This window comes from Carassius gibelio, chromosome B23 (genome assembly GCF_023724105.1).
Source record: "Carassius gibelio isolate Cgi1373 ecotype wild population from Czech Republic chromosome B23, carGib1.2-hapl.c, whole genome shotgun sequence".
NCBI classification, from domain to species: Eukaryota; Metazoa; Chordata; class Actinopteri; order Cypriniformes; family Cyprinidae; genus Carassius; species Carassius gibelio.
This window is the reverse complement of record NC_068418.1, coordinates 19,802,532-19,827,189: the sequence shown is the minus strand read 5'-3', so window position 1 is coordinate 19,827,189 and position 24,658 is coordinate 19,802,532. Positions and strand designations below refer to the sequence as shown.

At 36.9% G+C, this 24,658-nt stretch overlaps 1 protein-coding gene across 1 annotated transcript; it reads right to left on the bottom strand.

Annotated features, from left to right (window-relative positions):
* Positions 1 to 6,066: 6,066 nt before the first annotated feature.
* On the bottom strand, positions 6,067 to 13,720 carry LOC128011871 (L-rhamnose-binding lectin CSL2-like). Its single transcript, XM_052594642.1, has 9 exons — positions 13,581 to 13,720; positions 13,468 to 13,491; positions 13,270 to 13,344; positions 13,066 to 13,201; positions 12,847 to 12,956; positions 12,689 to 12,733; positions 6,676 to 6,796; positions 6,465 to 6,574; positions 6,067 to 6,237 (listed from the first exon to the last, which is right to left on the bottom strand). Coding segments are annotated over exons 1-9 (669 nt in total). The 5' UTR covers positions 13,627 to 13,720; the 3' UTR covers positions 6,067 to 6,235.
* Between the last annotated feature and the right edge of the window lie 10,938 nt (positions 13,721 to 24,658).

Genomic DNA, 24,658 nt, shown 5'->3' with positions numbered 1-24,658 from the left:
TTAGGAGCTCTAAGGACTGCCATGGTGAAAACAATATTTGAAATCTCCTTGTGAATTTTGCTAGAGTATGGGTCAGTGTTTTGATTGCAGAAGAGTTCGACAAAGGATTACTAACATAATAAAACAACTCCAGGTATATTTTTGATGAGGATATGACAATGCAAAATGGTTAAAATCTCTTAAAAAGCTATGCTGAATGATAAAGACCCTTTATTAATAATTTACTTGGGGAAAAAATGGAAAAAACTAAAATATAAGTACATAAACCGATTAATCGATTAATCGTAAAAATAATCGACAGATTAATCGATTATCAAAATAATCGTTAGTTGCAGCCCTACTTTGATGTTCAACAACATTATAGTTACATACATTTATGCAGATAAAAGTGTGTCTTACATATATCTAACAGAGAGTCTAACAGACAGAACCCCACAAATTATCTATAATTATATATAACTATCTATAGTATTATTATCTAGACAGTTTTCTTTTCATTAAAGGAATAATTCACCCAAAAATTAAAATAGGTTAGTGTTGTGTTATTTATACCTTCGTGTACCCACTCAAAAGTAGTTTTAAACCTGAATGAGTTTCCTTCTTCTGCTAAATATTAAATGTATTAAATTAAATGTATTAAATTAAATTTATACATTTAGCAGACCCTTTTATCCAAAGCGACTTACAGTGCATTCAGGCTATCAATTTTTACCTACCTGTATCATGTGTTCCCGGGGAATCGACGCAATGCTCTACCAATTGAGCTACAGGAACACTATATATAAATATAAACTCTATTTTGAAAGAAGGTTGAAAACCAAACAGTTGCTGGTCCACAGTGACATCCAGAGTATTTTTTCCCCTTTCAAAGTCAGTGTGGACCAGCAACTGTATGGTTATCCAGACTCGTCAAAATATCTTCTTTTGTGTACAGCACAAGAAATAAATTTATATAATGTAGGTTTGGGACCACATGTGAGTGAATAAACAATGACAGAAATAAAATTTAAGCAAATGCAAAATAATTTTACTTTTGTAAATAAGTGTAGCGTCCCATGAGAGGGACACTGGGGATGTTAATGTATGCAGGGCTGCTGCTGGCAGCATGGGTGCCCTAAGCAGAATTGTATTGTTGTGCCCCCTCCCCAAATTATAATTTTGTAAGTAAAAAAAAAAAGCCTACTATGGGGTCAAAATAGAACTTAATAAAATATAAAACTAAATAACTAACTTGAAATTAAATTGTATTATTTACAAATTACAATTGTAGCTAGACAGATGCCTATGGCTATGATTTTACTAATACAAAAAAAAATATGTACTTCAATAAGAAGAAGAAATGATAGAGGCTAGCATTTCTATCACAAGGTGTCGAAAAACTAAAGATTAAGTGGATATTTTAATTAAATGTTTGGTCAATATTAAACAAGGATTTGATCATCCTGTAAGTGTTACAACAGCAACTATCAGGCCTCTTGCGCCCTTTGCAAGCATTTGTAATAATAGCCTATGTAATGTCAATCACCACAAAATGAATACTTTTCACTTTTTCATTTGAAGTATCAAAGCCATGGTTAATTTGTAGTAACCATTCATAGTAAAATTATGGTAATTTTCGGAAGGGAACATGTAAACTCAGAGAATATTAAGGCAGATGTGGTGGCGTAACGTTTGATCAGGCTCCAGTCCACCAGAGGGAGCCTTCACCTGAATATTGAACTCTGCCATTTCCTGTTCCTGCCACATCATTTCCTGTCACCTTGTATATAAGTCATTTGTTTGCACTGCCATTTTGCGAAGTATTGCCGGTTCTCTGCCTTACTAAGCGTTTTTCATGTCTCCTTTGCTGATTATTGTCATGACCATTGCTTTTTCCTTTTTGACTCACGTTTTTGGATTACTGTTTTGGATTTGTTTGCCATTGGACTGTTTTGCCTGTATTTTGACCAAAGCCTGTGACCTGACTACGAGTTGTGATTACCATTCGGATTTGTTCAGCAGACCATTTAATAAAGACCCGCTTATGGATTCTACACGGCCTAAATCCTCCTTACAGAATACTTCGCCCGGCGCGGATCCAGCGGATGTCTCTCAACTCCTTTCTACCATTGAGTATCAAAAGGATCTGCTGAATGGTTTTCAACACCAGCTACTGACACTGCAAGCCAGCAACGAGCATTTAACACAGTACATTCAGTCTCTTCCTGCCCCAAGACCTGACCCGGTAAGATTTGCTTTACCTGATCAATTTGATGGCTCTCCAGATAACTGCACTGGTTTTCTACGTCAATGTTCTATCTATTTTTCAAACCAACCTGAAACATATCGCCAAGACCATACAAAGTGCTCTTTTATCATGACTTTGCTTACCGGGAAGGCTTTAGAGTGGGCTACAGCTGTTTGGGATCATGATACACATGCCCAGCAATCTTACAATTACTTCACCCAACTAATTCGTGATGTCTTTCAATATCCTGCTGGAGGCATGGATTTAGCAACTCAACTGACCCAGTTACGTCAAGGTAACAGACCTGCTTCTGATTATGCTATCCAATTTCGCACTCTTGCAGCACAAAGTGGTTTTAATGATGTGGCTTTGAAGCACCTTTTTCGTTCAAGTCTGTCTGCTAAGCTTCAAGCAGAATTACTATGCAAAGATGACTCCCTTGACTTCTCTCAGTTTGTTACCCTTGCTATCAAGATTGACAATCTTTTACGAACTCTACCAAGTCCCAAGTCTAACTTCGCTTATGTGCCTACTATTACTGCGCAAACACCATGTCAGTCTGTTCCCTCTGAAGCCATGCAAATTGGACGAACTCACATAACACCTGATGAACGGAGAAGAAGATTACTCAATCAACTCTGTTTCTACTGTGGTGAATCAGGACATCGCTGTTCCAACTGTCCTGTTAAACCTGCTGCAAACCCCTATTCAAGTTATCGAGAGAGTCACATGTTGAATACTTTACAAATCAGTTTATGCTTGTCACTTCCCATCATTTTGTCAGTTGCTAATGAAAACCATCATTTTTCAGCGTTAATAGATTCTGGAGCTGCTGCAAATGTGATCCATCAAGATTTAGTTAAGCAGTTGAACATTCCTACAATCAAATGTGAGCCACCTATTGCTGTTACTAAACTACTAAGCATTTTTCATGTCTCCTTTGCTGATTATTGTCATGACCATTGCTTTTTCCTTTTTGACTCACGTTTTTGGATTACTGTTTTGGATTTGTTTGCCATTGGACTGTTTTGCCTGTATTTTGACCTGTGACCTGACTACGAGTTGTGATTACCATTCGGATTTGTTCAGCAGACCATTTAATAAAGACCCGCTTATGGATTCTACACGGCCTAAATCCTCCTTACAGGTGGTGATATTATCACAGACATTAAAACACGTTCTGAGAATGTTATTCATACTTTTATTACCTCACGTTTAGATTACTGTAATTCACTGTACTCCCGTCTTCCTCAGTCATCGCTTTCTCACCTCCAGTTGATACAAACTGCAGCTGCTGACTGGGGCAAAGAAGTATGACCATGTCACTCTTTATGAACACAATTTTAGCTTCACTTCAATGGCTTCTGGTCCATTTAAGAGTTCAGCTTAAGATTATGTTGTTTGTTTTTAAAGCTATTAACAATCAAGCTCCAGTTTATCTTAAAGATCTTATTATCCCTTGTACCAGACTTTTAAGATCCGCTGACAGGTCTCTTTTATCTATCCCTCATTCCCATATGAAAACGTAGGGTGACAGAGCTGTTTCAGTCACTGCACCCCAGAGCCATATAGAGAGAGAGTTGCGACAACGGAAGTTCGAAATGTTTGTTTGTCACGTGATTCGTGTAGACTTCAAATAGTTCCAGGAAGTGCATTGGCGGCCATTCAAACTGATAGAGTAGAGTGACAGAACTGCGATTTCTGGTAATAAGGAGTCAATAAATGCATTTATTTTATATATTTATACAACACACCGACATATGTATGAAGAATGAGTATATAGTTACAGCAATGATGTTTATAAAATATCTGAGGATGTGTTCAAGTGCCGTTATTTTAAAAACTTATTTCATGCTAACGTTAAGTTGTATAAACACGGGTTGCTGTTGCCTTTTTACGTTACATATTGTCCTTTTTTTCCACTTATCTCATGTTAACTCATGTCATATTGACGACTTTCAGGTAGTAGAGAGACAGGCTGGTGACAGGTGATTTTCAGCTCGCACCGCACTATGGGTCAATTAACTGTTAGCAGCAGTAATTAGCATGTTAAATAAATGTAAAATGAAGCTTACTGTTTATAATTCTTACAATTTACATATAGTAATATAATTATGTATTATAAATAATATACCTATTATATCTAGCATAATTCTTACAATACTTATTCATGTACACAATATATTCAGGTTTAAAACAACTTAAGCATACTCGTATATAAACATGTTCACTGCCATTCAATAGTAATGATGCTGAAAATTCAGGTTGGCATCACAGGAGTATATTCCATTTTAAAATAGAAAACAGTTATTTTAAATTGTAATTATACAATTAACTATTTACAGCAATTCATGAATACATTTCTAATAAATTTAATAGCATGACAAGCATTTTGTATGTGTCCTTTCTTTAATGTTGTCCTTGCATAGTCTCCACCGTGGTTTACTGTGCTGCATGGGGATGCTCCACTCGGTCAGAGAAAGGTGTGCGAATGTATGGCTTCCCCGCTGACATAGAGAGGAGAAAATAATGGTTGGCTCAAGTCAGCAGGAGCAATCTAAATACAAATAAAAATTACAACAACAAAAAATTGTTAGGTAATTATACTTAAATTTATTTGCACTTTTTTACATTGACAATGTTTTACTAGAAATAAGGAACAAGCAAAGCCTTGCAAAACCCAGGGAGCTGAGACTCAGGGTGAGACATTGCAGGGAGTCATCAGTGTTACCTATAACTGTGCATTTAACCACCATGTGTTATGTACTGTATGTGGGTAGACAAAAAAAAAGGTGTGTGTGGAAACTAAACTGAAGTCAGTATGCAGACAAATTGCGGCAAGGCAATTTGTCATGACCAAAAAATTCAAGAGTAGGCTGAGACCAGATGCTATTCCCACAATCTTTGTACATCGTCCTGTGGTCAAAAAGAGGAGGGCCCTGCTCCACGATGCACCCCTAGACCTGTGAACATACAAGAAATGGCTGCTGATTACAGCTATGTTATTTCAGGTGATTCATATATAATAAGTACAAACTCGTACTAGTTGAAGTAAAGTGATGTGATATTTACAATATTTAAAATTAGCAAAACCATGTATTCTACCTCTATCAGATTAGCCTAATCTGTTAGTTATCTGATAACAAACCTTAAATCTACTCATTTAATGAGTGATAATCTACTAGAAGGTTTTAATTTGCAATTTATTGTTATAAGATGTACTGATAAAATTCAATCTTATTAATTAAACGTCTTACCTGTTAAAAGTGCGTCGCGAACGGTTTGTTCTGCTGCATCTCTACGGCACGGCAACGGTTTGCTGCTACTTCCGGGAACTATTGAGAGACTCCACGAGCCGCCATTGCTGTAAAAAAAGCGTTCCATTGGAGTCAATGGAGTTTTCGCAACTCTCACTCTATATGGCTCTGCTGCACCCCATGTGAGGAACCAATTTTGTCTAAACATATATTTTCTCCTTAGTATATTTATTTCACTTCATTGTTGTATTATTGTCTGTCTTGTTTGCTTCTTTTATGGGTTTTCTTTTATTTTCTCTTTTAATTTTATTTTACATTGTTCAGCTCCTTGAGTAGCTTAGCTATGTTTAAATGTGCTATATAAATAAAATGTACTTACTAAAAGAACCATCCTTTTTTAGAGTTTTCTTTACATATTATGCTTTTCCTATGAAACATATAGCTGGCCATCTATTTCTTGTTCTAATCCATAATATGTTATAGCAACATTTGTTTAATAAATGCTACTCTGATAACCTGTGCCATCTCATATGATTGTTCAAAGGACACCAGTGTGTGTGTGTGTGAAGGAGGGGAGGCAGATTTAATTTCAACTGCAATTTATTTGTATGAAACTTTTTGAAATAAACTGTTTCAAAGCTGATTTAAAGAAAAGAGAATAAGAAGAGAAACCGAAATGCCAGTGCTAAAGAAAAGGATGTTCTGCTTCTGCTCTTACAGGAAGTTTCCTCACCGACTGATGCAGATCATGCTCTGTAACATTTAGACAAATCAAGCATTTCAGAATTATAGTTTTCATTGAGTTTCTGAGTCAATGTATACAATGAACCAACTTTATAAAGGTGCTGAAAATCAATCTAACCCTCAGAGAAAATAACATTCAAAACTAATCAAAAACTGATTAGATTTATTCCCCACTACTCATATTTTTAAATAGAAAAATAAATAAACATCAATAATAAGAATACTTTCTTACTCACAAGCGATTTTGCAGGAGAATGTCACTTCCAGGTACTTATAGACGCCTTTACACGGATCAGATAACACCAAACTTGAAGCCTCTAGAAGACAAGACTTCTTTCCATTGCACCTTAAAAGGAGAAACAAAATCTTATTGCACTTAAATTTTTTGTAAATATTCCATTGTTTGATTTTTAAGTGACTGTAGTCTGAATAATGTCTCGGCTGTACCTGGAACTGAAACGGGCAGTCTGATCAAAGTAACAGTCTGGGTTAGTTGCTAATTCATTAAGGCAGGTTGCAAGATTCCGCCGTCCATAATTGGCATAATGAACCGAAATAACACCCTTCTCTGAAACAGAAAAACTGACGTTGATGATAATTCCACAAGTAACTATCACATGAAAAATATGCTTTACCAAAAAAAGAAAAGAAAAAAAATTATTTTCAGTCTTTGTGTTTCAAAGTTTCACATTTCATTAAATGTGTTACTTGCTGTTTTTTGTAATTATTTGTGAAACCTACTAGCTATTTCCAAGTGAAAATTATCACTAAGTTTTTTTAGTGTTCTGTTTCATTCACACACAGAGTGGTTATTAATGAGAGTCGGCACACTGCCTCTACTGCTCCCAAAGATTAATTTATAAAAAAAAAAAACATGCTTTAATTATTCTATAACCTTTGGGAAATGCAGTGGCAGTGCTCTCATTCAGAGAGTAAGTAGACTGTCTGCGTAATATCTGCTCACTCTATTTTGTGATAGTCTCCCAAAAGACATTCTACTGACTGTAAGTAACTTTGCAAGTATACAAAGTAAACATTACTTAGTCCACAGGATGTTAACGGGGCCATAAAAGTAAAGCAAAACCTATATATATATATATATATATATATATATATATATATATACATACATACATACATACATACATACATACATACATACACACACACACACACACACACACACACATATATATATATATATATATATATATATATATATATATATATATATATATATATATATTCGAGAAAATTAATCTATGCCCACCTCGAATATATATATATATATATATATATATATATATATATATATATATATATATATATATATATATATATATATATATATATATATATATATATATATATTCGAGGTGGGCATAGATTAATTTTTTTAATCTAGATTAATCTCACTGTGATCTTGAAATTAATCTAGATTAATCTAGATTAAAATGGCTCATTTGAATTCTGCCGACGGCATTCAGAATGTGTTTGTTACCCAAATAAAATACGAACAGTAAGTCTTTGAGAAGGGGTTTATCAAGCTAGATGGTGCATTAGAAATGTACATCTCCTGTTTCCAAAATGCATCACAAACTGCTTGAAAAAACTGTAAACTAATTCCACATTGCACAAGCGGGGACCCGGTGAAGGTTGTACCAGTGGGCCCTGTTTCAAACCTACACTGAAAATAATGACTTTGTGGTGTGGTAAAATCTATTACATTAATTAATGTAATTTATACATTGTAAAATCAAGATCAAGTTGGAACTATAATATCTTAAGTAAAAATTACACTATTTATTCATGTAATAACATAACTGAGAAGAAAGAGTAAATTGTATTATATATTTACAAGTACTATTTAATGTTTTATGGTCACAGCACATTCACCTAAAAATACTAAGTAAATGTTAATCTGAAAAGCTAAGTGCGTTTGAATCCGCGCGCTTTTTTTTTTTTTTTAAACAAGATCCTTCTGGCAGTGGCAGAGACGGTTGGTTTGGTTTGGGCGGTCACTTTTGGCTGACTTATCTTCGGTAAGTTTTGACTTTTCTACTTTAGATTTGTGATAACAACTATGTGTTCATTTTCATGGTTTGATTATTGCATAGACGTTACGGTTCAAAATTATCTGAACGTAAGTTTTAATCACGCCATTATCCACTTCTATAAAGTTGAGACTGATGGTTAGTCAAAACTAAATGTAGTTAGCCGCGTTCTTGTAGAAAAAGTCACCAAGTCTGGTTAACTTCAGAGTAATTTAATGTTAGCTGGCCGTGATTAAATTCAAACTGTCATGCGTTATGTATGGAAATCGATGTAACGTGCTGACTGCCTGTGTGTGTCCTAATGTTAGCCTTATTTAACGTTACGTTAACGTTAGACGTTTTAAATCCACTGAAAATTTCGCAGCAAGTAGCTTATCAAAGTCTGCATCAAAGAAGGAACGTTTGGAAAAATGCAGTAACGTTACCATGGCAGGTGAACTTGGCTACTAATTACGTTAAACATTGATGTGTAGCAGCAAGTGCTTGTATGAATTCAGTCATTTTATTTTAATAAGCTAGCGGTATGAAGGTACGGTCATCAAATCCTAACGTTAGACCACAGCCTTTCACGGCTTAAGTGAGGGAGGTTAGCATCAGTAGCTTCATCCATGTGAATCTCCGTCTAGGAGATGAAGCAAGAAGAACCGTTATCTTTGAACGCAATGGGCGGCAAGCGTCTCCGCCTCGTTGCCATGCCAATTCATTTTCAGGCACAAACTCGTAACAAGTTCATTGCTGTATTAAAACCAATTAAAACAAAATGTAAATGAGATCTCAATTACACAATTAGTTTCTCTCAACAGGTAAAAGAACAGTACAGGAGTGCGTGCGATATCTATCTGGTCTGACACGGTTACATTCTCATACAGGCAAGTAGAAATATTTGTAATAATACTATAATATTGCTGTTCTTATTTCTCAAACTTACACACCAAGGAATCTTTTCAAAAAATGTCTAACAAATATATAAAAATGTGACAAATAGATAAGTAAATGCATGTTTTTAACAGGTCATAAAACTGTAATGGATTGGAATATATATATATATGTATTGACACATTATCAATCTGTTCACAGTACCAAAGCAGACGTGAAACTGTCAACCGCAGCCTTATCCTGTACATCAGTGAGAAAGAAGAAGAGCTTTTTGAAGATTGCCTGGTAAAGCATGATTTTTTTTTTGTCATAAAAATCATTTTTAAGCGCAAGTGAAAAAGTAAGACACAAACATGAAGATTTTCCACTCAGCAATGGTCCAAATTATGTGCAGTCACAACTTAAACGTAGTCTGGATATTAAAAAGGGTTTCCTGGCACTGTAAAGGTACAGAGTCACACAATGTATGGTTTCGCACAACATTCATTTTATGGGTACAATCTGTGAATTGCATCTGTCTTGCGCAATGTTCTACTAACTTTTTTACTTATGTTGACTCAAGGTAAAACACATTATACTGAATTTAACAATGTGAGTTATGTTAAGTAATTTTTAGCGAGCATGTTCGTTCTGCATTGATAATGAATCTCTTTTGTATTTGTGTCTCAATAGAATTGTGTTCTTTCTTTTTTATAAACTGTATGCAGGAGGACACTTGTAGTGATGCCGCTGAACACACCCTTAAGATACTGGTCATCCATGGTGCTGATCAAGAGGATCCAGTCGATGTGTCCATCATGCGGCAGTACTGCTAAAGCTTGCACACTGCTGATGGGGCTTATTTATGCCCTCAACCTGGCATACACCCCAACACTGCTACACCTTTGAGGTGTTCCAGAAACATTTCCTGGACCTGGATGGTGTTAAGATGTCCCCAAAAGTGCAATCTTTATAGTTGAAGTTGCTCTCTTAAATGCTATCAACATGGTACATGCTGTACAATCGAAGCTGTTGGTAGACTCCAAGTTACATCTCCAGCTCAAATATTTTTTACAAAATCTTGACTAATTTTTACTTCTTGAAATGTTTTAATGTGTTAAGGTTTTAAGAGCATAAGGAGCACTTAGTATCGGTTTGAATGTTGTTATTGCATTAAAGGGTTAGTTCACCCAAAAATCAAAATTAGGTCATTAATAACTTACCCTCATGTTGTTCCAAACCTGTAAGACCTCCATTTATCTTCAGAACACAGTTTAAAATATTTTAGATTTAGTCCGCTCTCAGACTAGGACTTTATTCATCATTGTCTTCTCTTCCGTGTCTGTTTTGAGAGAGTTCAAAACAAAGCAGTTTGTGATATCCGGTTCGCGAACGAATCAATTCGATGTAACTGGATCTTTTTGAACCAGTTCACCAAATCGAACTGAATCGTTTGAAATGGTTCGCATCTCCAATACACATTAATCCAAATGAAATCAAATGACTTAAGCTGTTAACTGATGAGTCAGTCTTCTGTTTGTTATCTGGCTTGGCTTGGTGTTAATCTTCAGTTCTCTCTTCACAGCAGTTCAGTCAGTGTACTGTTTGAGTAAATGAATTACTCCGGGATATTGGTTTGTTTGAACTCAGAGGGAATGTCAGCCACATTAAAAAAGTGAACAGCTTAAGTCATTTGTGGATTAATGCATTTTGGAGACGCGAACCGTTTAAAACGATTCAGTTCGATTTGGTGAACTGGTTCAAAAAGATCTAGTTACATCGAATGATTCGTTCATGAACTGGATATCACAAACTGCTTTGTTTTGAACTCTCTCTCACAACAGACACGGAAGAGAAGACAATGCTAAATAAAGTGGTAGTTTTTGCTATTTTTGGACCAAAATGTATTTTCGATGCTTCAAAATATTCTAACTGACCCTCTGATGTCACATGGACTAGTTTGATGATGTTTTCTTACCTTTCTGGACATGGACAGTATACCATACACACAGCTTCAATGGAGGGACTGAGAGCTCTCGGACTAAATCTAAAATATCTTAAACTGTGTTCCCATAATAAACGGTTTGGACTTGTTTGGAACGACATGAGGGTGAGTTATTAATTACATAAATTTAGATTTTTGTGTGAACTATCCCTTCACCTATTTGAGAAAATATAATCCCAGATATGTGTTGGATGGAGTAAAATGGAATTTCCTTTTCTTTAGGGGAAATTGTTGGTTAATTCTTATTGTAAATGATCCGAGAGGTTACTGAATGTACCTTAACTACTTATCAGTTGATGTGAATATGTGAATGTTGACATAATAAACTGTTAAACTTTATTGAATTTATTTGTGATTTGTGAGAAAAGTATTTGATGCAGAGAAAATAACTACATTTATTTGGTAACACTGAAACAAATTATGTAACAGTTACATAATAATAGTGAGTAATAAAAATTCATTAAACTAAGTAATTCAAAATGTTAAATGGACAGTCTAAAATCTACTTAATTAATTCATAACAGTAAATATAACAGATTTATAAAATTTACTTGATATTTTCACATTTTAAAATTAAATTTACTTAATTACTTTTAATAAATAGAACCTGCTAAGTTAAATATAATTAAGTAACATTTACTTAATGTCTTCACAAATGTTACATTTAGAGTTAAGTAAATTTCACTTGATACTGGCAAGTAAGTTGTACTTGATATTACAGCAGTAAAATTTACTAAGAAAAATTGAGTGCAAATTGTTACAATGATTTTATCAAGTAAATCCTACAAGTTGTTTTTATCAGTGTACATTTATTCAGACACCTTCAACATTTCTCACATTATTACAGTTTTGCTATATATATAAAAAAATATATCTGGTGTCTGAATAATTTTTGGTTTGACTGTTAAAACTACAAAGTAGTCAAGAGCAGTGAGTGATTTTCATTTTCATTTTCTTGGATTAACATTACAGCAGCCATTAGCTAAATTGGGCGCGGTCCCTTTAAGAGACGATTAACGCATCCAATATAATACACATCCCATTTTTTTCCTCAACTGTTTACCTACACTTAAGAAATAACTGACAGTTTTTTCGAGCATAATTTCCAAGGTGGATATTTTGACATATTTTGTATGTATTTGTCGACACAAGAACAAAAATAGGCAAATTCGATGTCCAAGTGTTTTGATCAAAACACTTGAAAACGCTTATTTTTAGCGTCTCGAGACGCCTTTCTCTGTGTGAGCCCTGAACACCGCGAGCACTGAATTGGGCTCTTGCACATCTTTTTGTTTGTTCAAACTGCGATTTGTATTTGTTCGTTCCTGTGCAGGAGGGACTTTGAGGAGAACTTCGCAGAAGAGAGCTCGGTTCAGTGTCGCTGTCCGTTAGGCTGGCCTCAACCAGTCGGTTATATATATTATTAACGAGAGTGACCACCATATTCACAGCTTGACCCCTAAGGATTAAACATTTGTATAAATACAATTAATAAAAAGTCAATAAAAAAACTTACCACATATAACTTATAACTGATATAACTTACCACAGGTAATGTTATTCTTGCTACCTTCACAAGTTATGCGCTTCTCTAGAATTATTTAGGTGGAAAATAGGAACAAGGGTCAGTAATGATCAGGGTCAACAAAAGGATTTACCACATTATGAAATTAGGAAATAATGTGTATCAATCCATTGACTTACTAATTGGGAGACACTCATAAGACACTTGCAGGTATTTATAAGTCCCTTTACAAGGATCAGAGAAAACTGAGTCCACTGCAGAAACAGAACAGCTTTGTCTTCCATTACACCTGATTCATGGACAGATAATCACAAGTACTTTACAATAAAGACACCAAAGTATCGCGGTTGTTCCCAGTCTTGAAAAGCAATAACATCTGCTATCACTTAATTAATTACCGAACTGTCATCTTTTTGAGGGTTGTTTTTGAGGAGCATTTAACATTTGAGAGCTTCCCAGGTGGTTTCCCATCCGAGCATGTTTTGCCATCAGTCCTTCCATAGTTGGCACCAAGGACATTTATGTATCCAGATTCTTACACACACAAGAAGACCATGAAAATCATTGTAAAGTTTAAACACGTTATATGAGAAATTACTCACCACAACTGAGGGATCCAGAGTCTCCTTCACAGGTCACTGATTGTTTTGCATTTTCACTTGCAGAGAGGAAAGATGCTGTTTAGGTGAGAAGAAATAGCAAAGTAAAATTACTTGAAATGAATCATTAAATTGTGTCCCTTACTGATAATTGGGGCTTTTTTGGATTTAACTGCTTTTTACATTAATGGGGCATCTTACCATGTTGACACAGCAACAGCAGCACTGCAAAATCAAACAAAAATAAATTGAAAAAACTAGACAGAGAAAAACAACTAACAAATTGAACTAAAGAAAAAAAAAACAATACATACAAGTGACTCCGCTTAGCTTTTGCATCAGCATGGTAGATTGGTACATGTGAACAAAAAGAAAATCTGTTCTTCAAAGTTACATTCATGTGCAGATGGTATTTAAAACAAACCCAGCGGATCTATCACCATCTGTTGACAACTGATAACAAAAGAAGAAATTACAATTACACTTCATAATCTTGATTTAAATGTTATCATAAAAATGTTCCCATGCCTGATTGGCTGAGATCATGCACATTCATTCTTTGACCACAGATGTTTCTTCTTCTAGCAGTTTGTTTCAGGCAAAAACTTATAGCATTTCTTAATCTAATTAATTTCTCAATTATAAGTGATTACACTTTAACTGTATAAACTGTGTTCTTATTATGCAGTATTTATTTATTTATTTTTCTTTTTGTGTAGAACATAAATGCACAAATTTATATCATTGGTGGTTTATGCATCTACTGTAACACTTAAATGTATGAATAAGATGTATGAATATCATTGCATTAGATATTAAACCTGGAACTTTCTATTTTAAAATCACAAAAAAAGGCTTTGTTGGATTTTAAATGATTCATAAAACTATTCATATATGTTTTCTGAATGTAATGTTATATATGTTAAATGTTAACAAATATGTTTAATGTTTACTATATATATGTGTGTGTGTGTGTGTGTGTGTGTGTGTGTGTGTATTCCTTTATAGGTTAGCCAATTCTTTCAATAGATACAGTATGTATTAAGAGTGACCCAGTGTCACTCATTTTCAAGCTATTTAATGAATAGTTTTGGAGAAAACTAAAAGGAAAATCATCCCAAACATCAAACTCCATTGTTGCACTTTGATTATTTCTGTATATTCAAACACTTATAAAAAAATGTGTAAAAAGATTTTCACTCTATTCATTTTCAAGGCATTTTACTGTATAGATTTGGAGAAAACTAATAGCAAAATCACCCAAAACAACAACATGTGTCCTGACATTTGCGCTGTGTCCCATATTCCAACACTCATGTCCCTTTATAGGTTAGCTCAATCTTTCAATTGATATGCATTCAGAGTAATCCTGACTATTCCTATATACTTTTTCAAAGGCTTTTTACTGTATAGATTTGGAAAAAACATCGAACTCCACTGTTGCACTTATTTCCACATATTCCAACACTCATAAAAAGTGTCCTTTTATAGGTTAGCTCATTCTTTCAATTCATATGTATTCAGGGTGACCCTGGCTATCACTTGATTAATTTTAAAGACATTTTACTGTATAGATTTAGAGAAAACTAAAGGCAAATTCACAAAACACCAAACTCCTTTGTTGCACTTGGTTTATTTCCGTATATATAAACACTCATAAAAGAAATTCCTTTATAGGTTAGCTCATTCTTTCAATGGATATGTATTCAGAGTGACCCTGTCCATCACTGTCTTCATTTTCAAGGCATTTGACTGTATAGTTTCGGGCAATAAACTGAAAGCAAAATAACCCAAAGCATCAAACTCCATTGTTGCACTTGGATTATTTTCACATATTCTAACACATGAAGGTACCATGCATTCTGGTCTACGAAACACTCTTGTACAAATCAGAAATAGACACTGGATTTTGCGAGGAAGACAACCTGTAAAAAGTATCCTGTAAAAATGTACTGTTTTCAAAAGATTTATTGTAGATCACAGTAGAGGGAGTGGCCTGGTGGGCCAGATTTTGGGGAGAGGCTAGTGAGGTCTGTAAAGACGTGCCTGAGAAAGGTGAAGAGCATCGCTCACTTTTGAAAAAATGACTACAGTCCTCACAAAAGTAGAATCCAAATTGAATTCCAGACCCCTTACCTTTGTCCACAATGTGGCTGATGAGCCGCAGCCACAGACACCTGCAAAATTCCTTGTTGGTAAACGACTAACTTCACTGTCGCAAAAAACATTCCCAGTAAGAAGTGTTTGCAGGGCTCAAACGAACTAGGTGTGAAAACACCCGTAGTCTTAGTCTTCCCTGTTTGATCTAGTTTCCCCTCGTGTCTAGATCTTTCACCTATAGTGAACATGTGGTGCATCATTAAACCAACAATATGTCAAAGATAACCACAAACTCTTCGGCAGCTGGAAACCTATGTCAGGCAAGAATGGAACCAAATTCCAACACTAAAACTCTAACAAAGTTATAATCTCAATGCCCAGACATCTTCAAACGAAGAGGAGATGCTATACCATGGTAAACATGCCCTCGTCCCAACTATTTTGAGATCTGTAGCATACATCAAATTTGAAATGAGCCCATTTTGTTCATAAAATTGTAAAGTTTCTCAGTTTAAACATGCATTATCTACGTCCTATTGTGAAAAAAAATTATTGGCTCATGTGATTTGAAATTCTTTTGTCAGCTGGCTCCAAGAATAAAGTCACAGAGGTTTCTACATGAATAACTGCAATAATAAGTGCAAAGATCCTTGTTTTATGAGGTTGAAGTTAAGTTAACCCAAGTGCCAAAATCAGCATTGTTGTATTGAAATCGTATTTCAGTTGTTAGTTGTTTATTTCCTGGATTACTTCGTCAACAGAGGATGGGATGCCATTTGGAAGGTCCAACTTAATGCGGCTGTCCTTTTCTAAAATAACCAGGAGCCGTGTGATGCCCACCATGCTTTGAGATCCTCTGAGTTGAAGGAAAAGAGAGAAAGAAAAGAGAAATGTCCATAAGTAATTATTTTTCATGGTTGAATGATGTGGAACACTGGACCAGCTCTATACCCTTTCCAGGGTGCTGGAGGGTTCATGGGAGTTTGCCCAACCAGTCCACATGTGTTTTGTGGACTTGGAGAAGGCATTCGACCGTGTTCCTCGCGACATCCTGTGGAGGGTGCTCCGGGAGTATGGGGTCGGCGGCTCCCTACTTAGGGCTGTTCGGTCCCTGTACGAGCGGAGCAAGAGCTTGGTTCGCATTGCCGGCAGTAAGTCAGACCTGTTCCCGGTGCATGTTGGACTCCGGCAGGGCTGCCCTTTGTCACCGGTTCTGTTCATAATTTTTATGGACAGAATTTCTAGGCGCAGCCAAGGGCCGGAGAGTGTCCGGTTTGGGGACCATACGATTTCGTCGCTGCTTTTTGCGGATGATGTTGTCGTGTTGGCATCCTCAGACCAGGACCTTCAGTGTGCATTGGGACGGTTTGCTGCCGAGTGTGAATCGGCTGGGATGAGAATCAGCACCTCCAAGTCCGAGGCCATGGTTCTCAGTCGGAAAAGGGTGGATTGCCCACTTCAGGTTGGTGGAGAGTTCCTGCCACAAGTGGAGGAGTTCAGGTATCTTGGAGTCTTGTTCACGAGTGAGGGAAGGATGGAACGTGAGATTGACAGACGGATCGGTGCAGCTTCTGCAGTAATGCGGTCGCTGTACCGGTCTGTCGTGGTGAAGAAGGAGCTGAGCTGTAAGGCAAAGCTCTCGATTTACCGGTCAATCTACGTTCCTACTCTCACCTATGGTCATGAGCTGTGGGTCATGACCGAAAGGACAAGATCCCGGATACAGGCGGCCGAAATGAGCTTTCTCCGTCGGGAGGCTGGGCGCTCCCTTAGAGATAGGATGAGAAGCTCGGTCACTCGGGAGGAGCTCAGAGTAGAGCCGTTGCTCCTCCACATCGAGAGGAGCCAGCTGAGGTGGCTCGGGCATCTATTTCGGATGCCTCCTGGACGCCTTCCCAGGGAGGTGTTCCAGGCACGTCTCACCGGGAGGAGGCCCCGGGGAAGACCTAGGACACGCTGGAGGGACTATGTCTCCCGGCTGGCCTGGGAACGCCTCGGGGTCCCCCCGGAAGAGCTGGAAGAAGTGGCTAGGGAGAGGGAAGTCTGGGCGTCTCTGCTTAGACTGTTGCCCACGCGACCCGGCCCCGGATAAGCGGAAGATGATGGATGGATGGATGGATGGGTTGAATGATGACTGGGTCCTATGAACAAATAATAGCTTTATATTACACAAATGAAAATTCATGTTAGAGGGATAAAAAAAATTCAAGAATCATTAATCAAATCCAATACACTTTGACAATCCTGAATGAATATGAATATATATTAGGGCTTTCAGTTTAATGCATTATGTAATCGTAATAGTTATGAAAAAATAATGCAATTAAAATATTTTAACACACTGGCCTTGCCCCGAGACCTGTACGTCACCTTACATTTAACATAAATCCATAAATGCAGTTATTATTTTATTTTATATTTTTCCAAATAATTCATAAATGCTCCTGTATGAGTTTTTTGTCTCATACTTATATCGCATTATAAAACATATCACACCAGCAGCGAGAGCAACACACAAGTGCTGTTTGAGTGCAAATGTGATTTTACACAACAGTTCAGTAAATAAGTTAATATTGTATTTTAAACACAGTATTGTCTGTTTTTGCTACGTTTTGCCAACAAAAATATAATCTATAAAGCCACAGCAGGATTGTTGTGACTCTGTGAGCAACACAGTAATGTTCATTTTCTGAAAGAATCCACATTTTGAATGAATTTGGTTCCACAACTTCAATCTCCTTTGAAGGTGAGGTTTCAAGTTAATAGGTTCTGAAGTGTTCCATGTACCAAGAACCTAGTTTTCGAACAATGAAGACCAACTCCTTTTTGAAAACCACCATCTGGATGTTTCGGTGAAGGCAGGCATTTCTTCAATTGAGCCGTATGGAAGGATCATTACAAGTCTGTAGTTAAATGCATTATAGATTACATTTTAAGTCAAAGAAACTTCCTTCACATTTGGGTTCTTGTGTTGAACAGCCTGTGCAATATCATCCTTCAGAACATAAATGCAAAGAGTTGAGCACTTTCTAACTTCCAAGAGAGATTTAGGAAAGTTTAAAGCGCCACAGATAACGTCTTTGTTAAGTATGGTAACCCTCGTTTCATGAAGGAGGTAATGGAGATGTTGTGTCACTAACTGACTAATTGTAATATCACTTCGATAGACCAATCTACTTGTTGACTGTAAACTAAATGAGCCAATGCACATTGGCTTGCAATTATTGCATCCAGCTGCCGTTGATCACTACCAAAGCGCCATGGGTGCTACCCCTTTCAGTGCCCTGTGCAAGCTGCCTGCACCCATATTAGGTGTAGGCCGGGGCTCGGAACAAGTAGTTCCAGTCACCATTGTCAAAGCAGTACCTCACTGGGTGAGACTGGATAACACTGGGAAAATGTACCATTTTCCCTTGGAATAGGGATGCTGCGGAAGCCCAAACCTACTCAAAATGAATTTCCAGAAGCAAATACACATATAGCATCCGTTTAGGTGTGTATTGAGAAATTTGAGGTGATTAAAACTCTCTTGGTAAGGCAGAAGTCTGACAGGGAAACACAGGCTCTAAGGCTATACTGTGGACTATACAAATACGAGTGCCACATAGGTCTCAACATGGAACCCAGCTTTCCACGGTTCTCAGGGATTCATCATGAAGGCCTGGTACCGGATGTTCTGCTACGTCCAGCTCCCTAGGGTGATGGAGGATCTCAACAGGGTCTACAGTATGGACATTCTGGAGCAATTTTCTAGCTGTTTGAGGCGAGAACACAGGAGGATACTGGCTCTATACAAAGGCTATAGAACCTAGCAAACGTGTTAGGGGATAGGGGTTGCCCAGCCTGCAACTCCACAAATATCTGTCAGCGAGGTGCCACAAGCCAGCACCCAGGAGGATGCAACAGTTCTAGTTGAGTGAGCTCACAACCTGAACAGGCAGGGCTCACCCTATGTCTGATAAGCCAGGGTTATGGCATCCATAATCCAGTGGGCCATCCTCTGCTTAGAGATGCCATTTCCCTTCTGCTGGCCTCCATAAAAGACAAAGAGCTGGTCTGAAGTCCTGAAGCTTTGGGTCCGGTCTACGTGTCCCAGGACTGGGTCTGCCTCCTCCAGGGGCAGTGCTTGCAGGTACACACTTGGTCTTTGAAGGGTGTAGTGGGACATTGGGCACGTAGCTGGGCCGGGAATTTAGGATTACCTGGGAATCAGCCGGCCCAAACACTAGGCAAAAAATTGTCAGCCGAAAATGCATGCAGGTCCCCTACCCTCTTGATGGAGGCTAATGCAAGCTGGAGCAGAGTTTTCAATGAAAGAAACTTTAGCTCAACTGAATAAAAAGTATCGAATGGGCCCTGCTGTAGTGATTCTAGCAGTAGAGTCAGGTCCCAAGAGAGTATGGAGGGAGGCCAGGAAGGATTTAACCTCCTGGTCCTGCTAAGGAACTTGATGATGAGGTCATGCTTACCTAAAGACTTCCCAATCATGGGGTCATGGTTCGCAGTAAAAATTGCAACATGGACTTTGAGGGTGAGGGAGACAGCTTTCGCTCCAGCCCTTGCAGCAGAATGGAAGGCACCTAGAACCTCCACTTCCTGTCCAGGGACCAGACATAAAGTTTGCAAAGGTCTGGATGTGGGTGCCAAACCTTGCCCCATCTCTGAGTCAGTAGATCCTTCCTCAGAGGAATCGACCAAAAAGGGGCTGTCACGAGGAGCACTAGTTCGGGGGAAACAGGTCCGAGTAGGCCAATTCGCGCCACTAGAAAGACTTGCTCCTCATCTTCCTTGACTTTGCACAGTGTCTGTGCAAGAATGCTCACTTGGGGAAATGCATATTTGCATAGGCCCTGTTTCCAGCTGTGTGCCAGTGCATCCATGCCGAGTGTCCCCTTGGTCAAGGAGTAGATCAACTGTCAGTGAGAGGTCAGCAGCACATGCTTTCCTCGTAAGCAACATTTGAGGCGGTTCAGAGCAAAGCATACTACTAACAACTCTAGGCAATTGATGTGACAATGCAGCTGCGGGCCTGTCCAAACCCCTGAGACTGCATGCCCATTGTACGTGGTCCCCCAGCTGGTGATAGAGGCTTCCGTGTAAACCACTCTTTTCCTAGTTGACCCCAAGGCCCAAAAGGCTGACATGCTGGAGCTCCAGGTCCCTGTGCTCACATAACGGTCACATAACAATCACGATCCTGAGATTGTGCTAGTGTCCGCCAATCATCTAGATAGTCCAGAATGCGAACACACTGCCCTCTGAGGGGAACAAGAGCCATCTCCACAACTTTCGTGAAGACACGGGGAGGCAGTAAAAGGTGCCATCCACAACCTGGTGAGCTCATCTGTGCGCTTCCAGGACAAAAGGCACTGTAATAGGGCACTGAAAACAAGCACGAGTCACCTCGAGAAACCAATCATCCCACCTCAAGGGCTCGGGACATGTTGGAGATTTCCACTCAAGCCATAGAAATACTTGTTGCATCTTCTGTCGTTTAATGAAAGTTTATTGCATTATTTAAGTATCATGTGTGTTACCATGATGGTGTTTTGTGTTTGCATGAATGACTCTATATGTCACCTTCTATATGTTAGTATATACTTCTGCTTGTGACAAAGCTGCTTGTCATGAGTTTTGATTCTTCATGTGGCTTTCTTTTACTTTTCAATTTACTGGTTTACAATCCAATTTTCTTAGAGTTTTATACTCTAAATATAGAATAATTTAACATTTTCACTCACAGTTTGCTGTCAGGACTTGGGTGTGATCTGTCCTTTTTTCTCTTTCTTCTTTTCTTTTTGTTCTTTTTGTTTATTGTTATTTTTTGTTTCAGCTAAATTTTTTACATTGCCTGTACGCTATGCAGTTGGAAGTTAAAGACGGAGACATTTTTTCAGAACTAAGTAGTGTTTATTTTTGTTTTTTGGGACTTTAGGCCATCGTCTGTCTTCTGTTAAGAAAAATATTTTTCAGCCTCATCCACTCTTGGGTCCTTATCTGTCCTGACATGTGTTGGCAGTCTTTCTCTTTTTTTTCCTATTGTTTTACAAAATTATTCTGGAAACTACAGCTGCCAAACTTATTTTGTAAAACTTTTTTTTTTTTACAGTGGGTGAGTAAATTATCAGGAATGTTTTATTCTTGAAGTGAAGTAATCTTTTAAATTCTAAACGAATACTTACAAATGATCACGCTTAGCTTTTGCAACAACATGTTGAATGTGTGAACAGAAAAAAAACTCTAGACACATGTGCACATGATATTTACAACACACGCAGATCCTTCATCTGGAAATAACAGATTGTATACTTGGTTGATTGTACATTGCAAATGTTTATGATTCGATATTATCCCATTTTACTGTTTATTGATCATATGTTCAATCACCTTTAAGACACAACTGAGACAGACAATTTCCAGAAAAGTTGTAATAATAAATGGTACTTCCTTATGCTGGGCCATTTTAGCAGTAGATATCGTTTTGTGATCTTTGGTTGGTCATAAAAGTGTTTTTTGAACCAGGAAATCTCAAATACTATGGTCTTTATATACTGATCTTGAGTACTAAGTATTCTTGGTTATTTATCTGCATGCATTGACCATATATTGTACTCTTACCATTTTGGCATGATTAAAAATACAGTGACAAAAACACCTGCTACATTCTGATAAAATCAATGAACTGACTGAATTATAACTTAGAAGAACGTATAAGCTTCTATCAGTGTTTTATATACTTCTGTATGTATTATACTTATTCATATTTGCTTATGATTGTTCAAAGAACATCAGTGTGTGTGAAGGAGGGAAGATTTCATAAATTTTTATATTTTTATAAAGCTTTTAATTTTAGTTTTTTTCAGAGCAGCTTTAAAAAAACAGAAACAAAAATAGCAGTTCTAAAGAAAAGGATGTTTCCTCACCAACTGATACAGATCATGCAGAACATTGCAGTATTACAGATTTTATTGAGATTCTGAGCTAAAGTACACAATGAACGGAGCCCCGCATGACATGCAAGAAAAAATAAATAAATTGTGTGCATGATTTTCTAATTCGTTCCCTCACTGTACTAAAACGTGCACACGATTACTATTGCGCTCCCTCGATTTGCTAAATCATGCGCACAAAATTTTTTCTCACATGTCATGTGCGGGGCTCTGTAACAATGAACCAACTTTATTAAGATGTTGAAAATCAATCCAACTCTTGGAGAAAATAGTGTTTAAAATGTATCAAAACAGTTGTGTGTGTGTGTGTGTTATATAATTACTACCACGCTAATTAGTCAATCAAAACTAAGAAAAAATGTTTTTACTCATAACCCACACATAGGAGAACAGCATATTCTCACATGCTTACATGATATATGGTTGTGCAAGGCAGCTGTGTCATCTTCTGGTGAATGTTAAAATAGGTTACATCATGTGCATGGGAAGTTTTAAGATTGGCAGGCATCTTAATCTGAAAGCTGGGTGAGATCTTACCTCAGATGTTTCTTCATGTAGCAATTTGTTTAAAATAGGCTAATCACACTTAAACAATTCCCCCCAAACCGGTTTTGTTAGGTTTTAAATTATAAAACTATTACATTTTCAAAATGTAATGTTGAGAAATGTGTACACTTAGCTGAAACTGTCTTTAAACATCCATTTAAATCACCTTGACACCAGATCAATTTTCCTTTAAGACTATCTTTAAAGTCTTTTGACCAGATCATGTATTTGGATTTATAGGCCAGACTTGCCAAATGATTTCTGGAGATTGTAAATATTATAAATACTGTAAATACTGCAAATAGGCCCTATTATTAACTTACAGGCATGTTACCTCACTAGTTCTTTTTCTGTCTCTGTTCATGACACAATATTTGAGGACTCATTTTCTTTAGTATAGCATACTTACTATATCAATGTTTTTGTAAAATAAAAAAAAATAAAAAAATCATTAATTGATCACGTTTACATGGATTTTCACGTTTCATGAAATACATTGTTCGCTTAAACCGCAATCACTCCTCTATATATATTTCTATTACAGATCAGTGACCGCGAGGCTTGTTTTAAACAGCTCTTGCATTCATCAGCATTCGTTTGCACCTGGATACCATGGTAACCAGTAAACATCAGGACGCAATGACAACACGGGGTGGCGCCACTGATCTATAATATAGAATGTGTTATTCCTTTCACCTAACTAAGCAGTTCCCAGGTGGGTACACTTACATATGAGCTCCAACACAGACCTGAGAGTAAGAAGGGATATGTGTTAGGAGAGCACACTGCACCATGTCTTCTGCCTCCAATTAAGGTTTCTAAGTAACAACCATTAATTTGTTTTAATTAAATTTTATATACATATACATACATATATATATATATATATATATATATATATATATATATATATATATATATATATATATATATATATATATATATATATGTATCGCATGTTTTAATAGACGGCCACCCCTTCACCACAGAAATACCAGCAGACTTGGTCTAAAGTGTGTCCTCCTGGAAAAGCACCTTTCAATAGTACCACTGCAAGAATTATTAGATATTCAAATACAGATTCCAGTCCTGGGTATGATTATTTTTTTGTAATTTAATTCAAAAAAGCAAACTTTCTTATATTCAAGAATCACTGCACACAAACTGAAATATTTCAAGAGTTTATTGTTTGTTTGTTTTAATTCTGAAGATTACTTTAATGCTTTTTGTTCACTCTATCATGAACAAAAAGCATTAAGTATTCTGAATACTTCAGTATTCTGAAGATTACTTTAATGCTTTTTGTTCACTCTATCATGAAATATTATTAAATCAATCACAATTCAGAGAAACCATGCGGTATGTGTAACCATTGCGGGCTCTTTATTAACATTCTCCACACGTCACTTCCTGTGACCCTCCGCTTTTATGGGTAATGCAGTTTCACATATGACGATGATACCAATCATTACATCCCCATTTTTTTTTTTTAAACACACAAACATTCACTACAGTGACTGCCAAATCAATTGCAAATTAAATAGTTTAACTTACAAGGCTCATTTGCACTATGAAATTCAACCTCAGTCTAACATAGTCATTAAACATGTTGGCTACTTACACAACATAAGCTCATGACAATTTAAAGATCCAATATTTGTCTTTGCTTAACTCTACGACCTGACCTGGTAATCAATTATCAGTCGGTGTAGTGCACTGTAGTGTAGTGTGCAATGCTTCCGTAAAATATACGGTAAAAAACCGGCAGCTTTGGTGGCCAGAATTATACAGTAAAA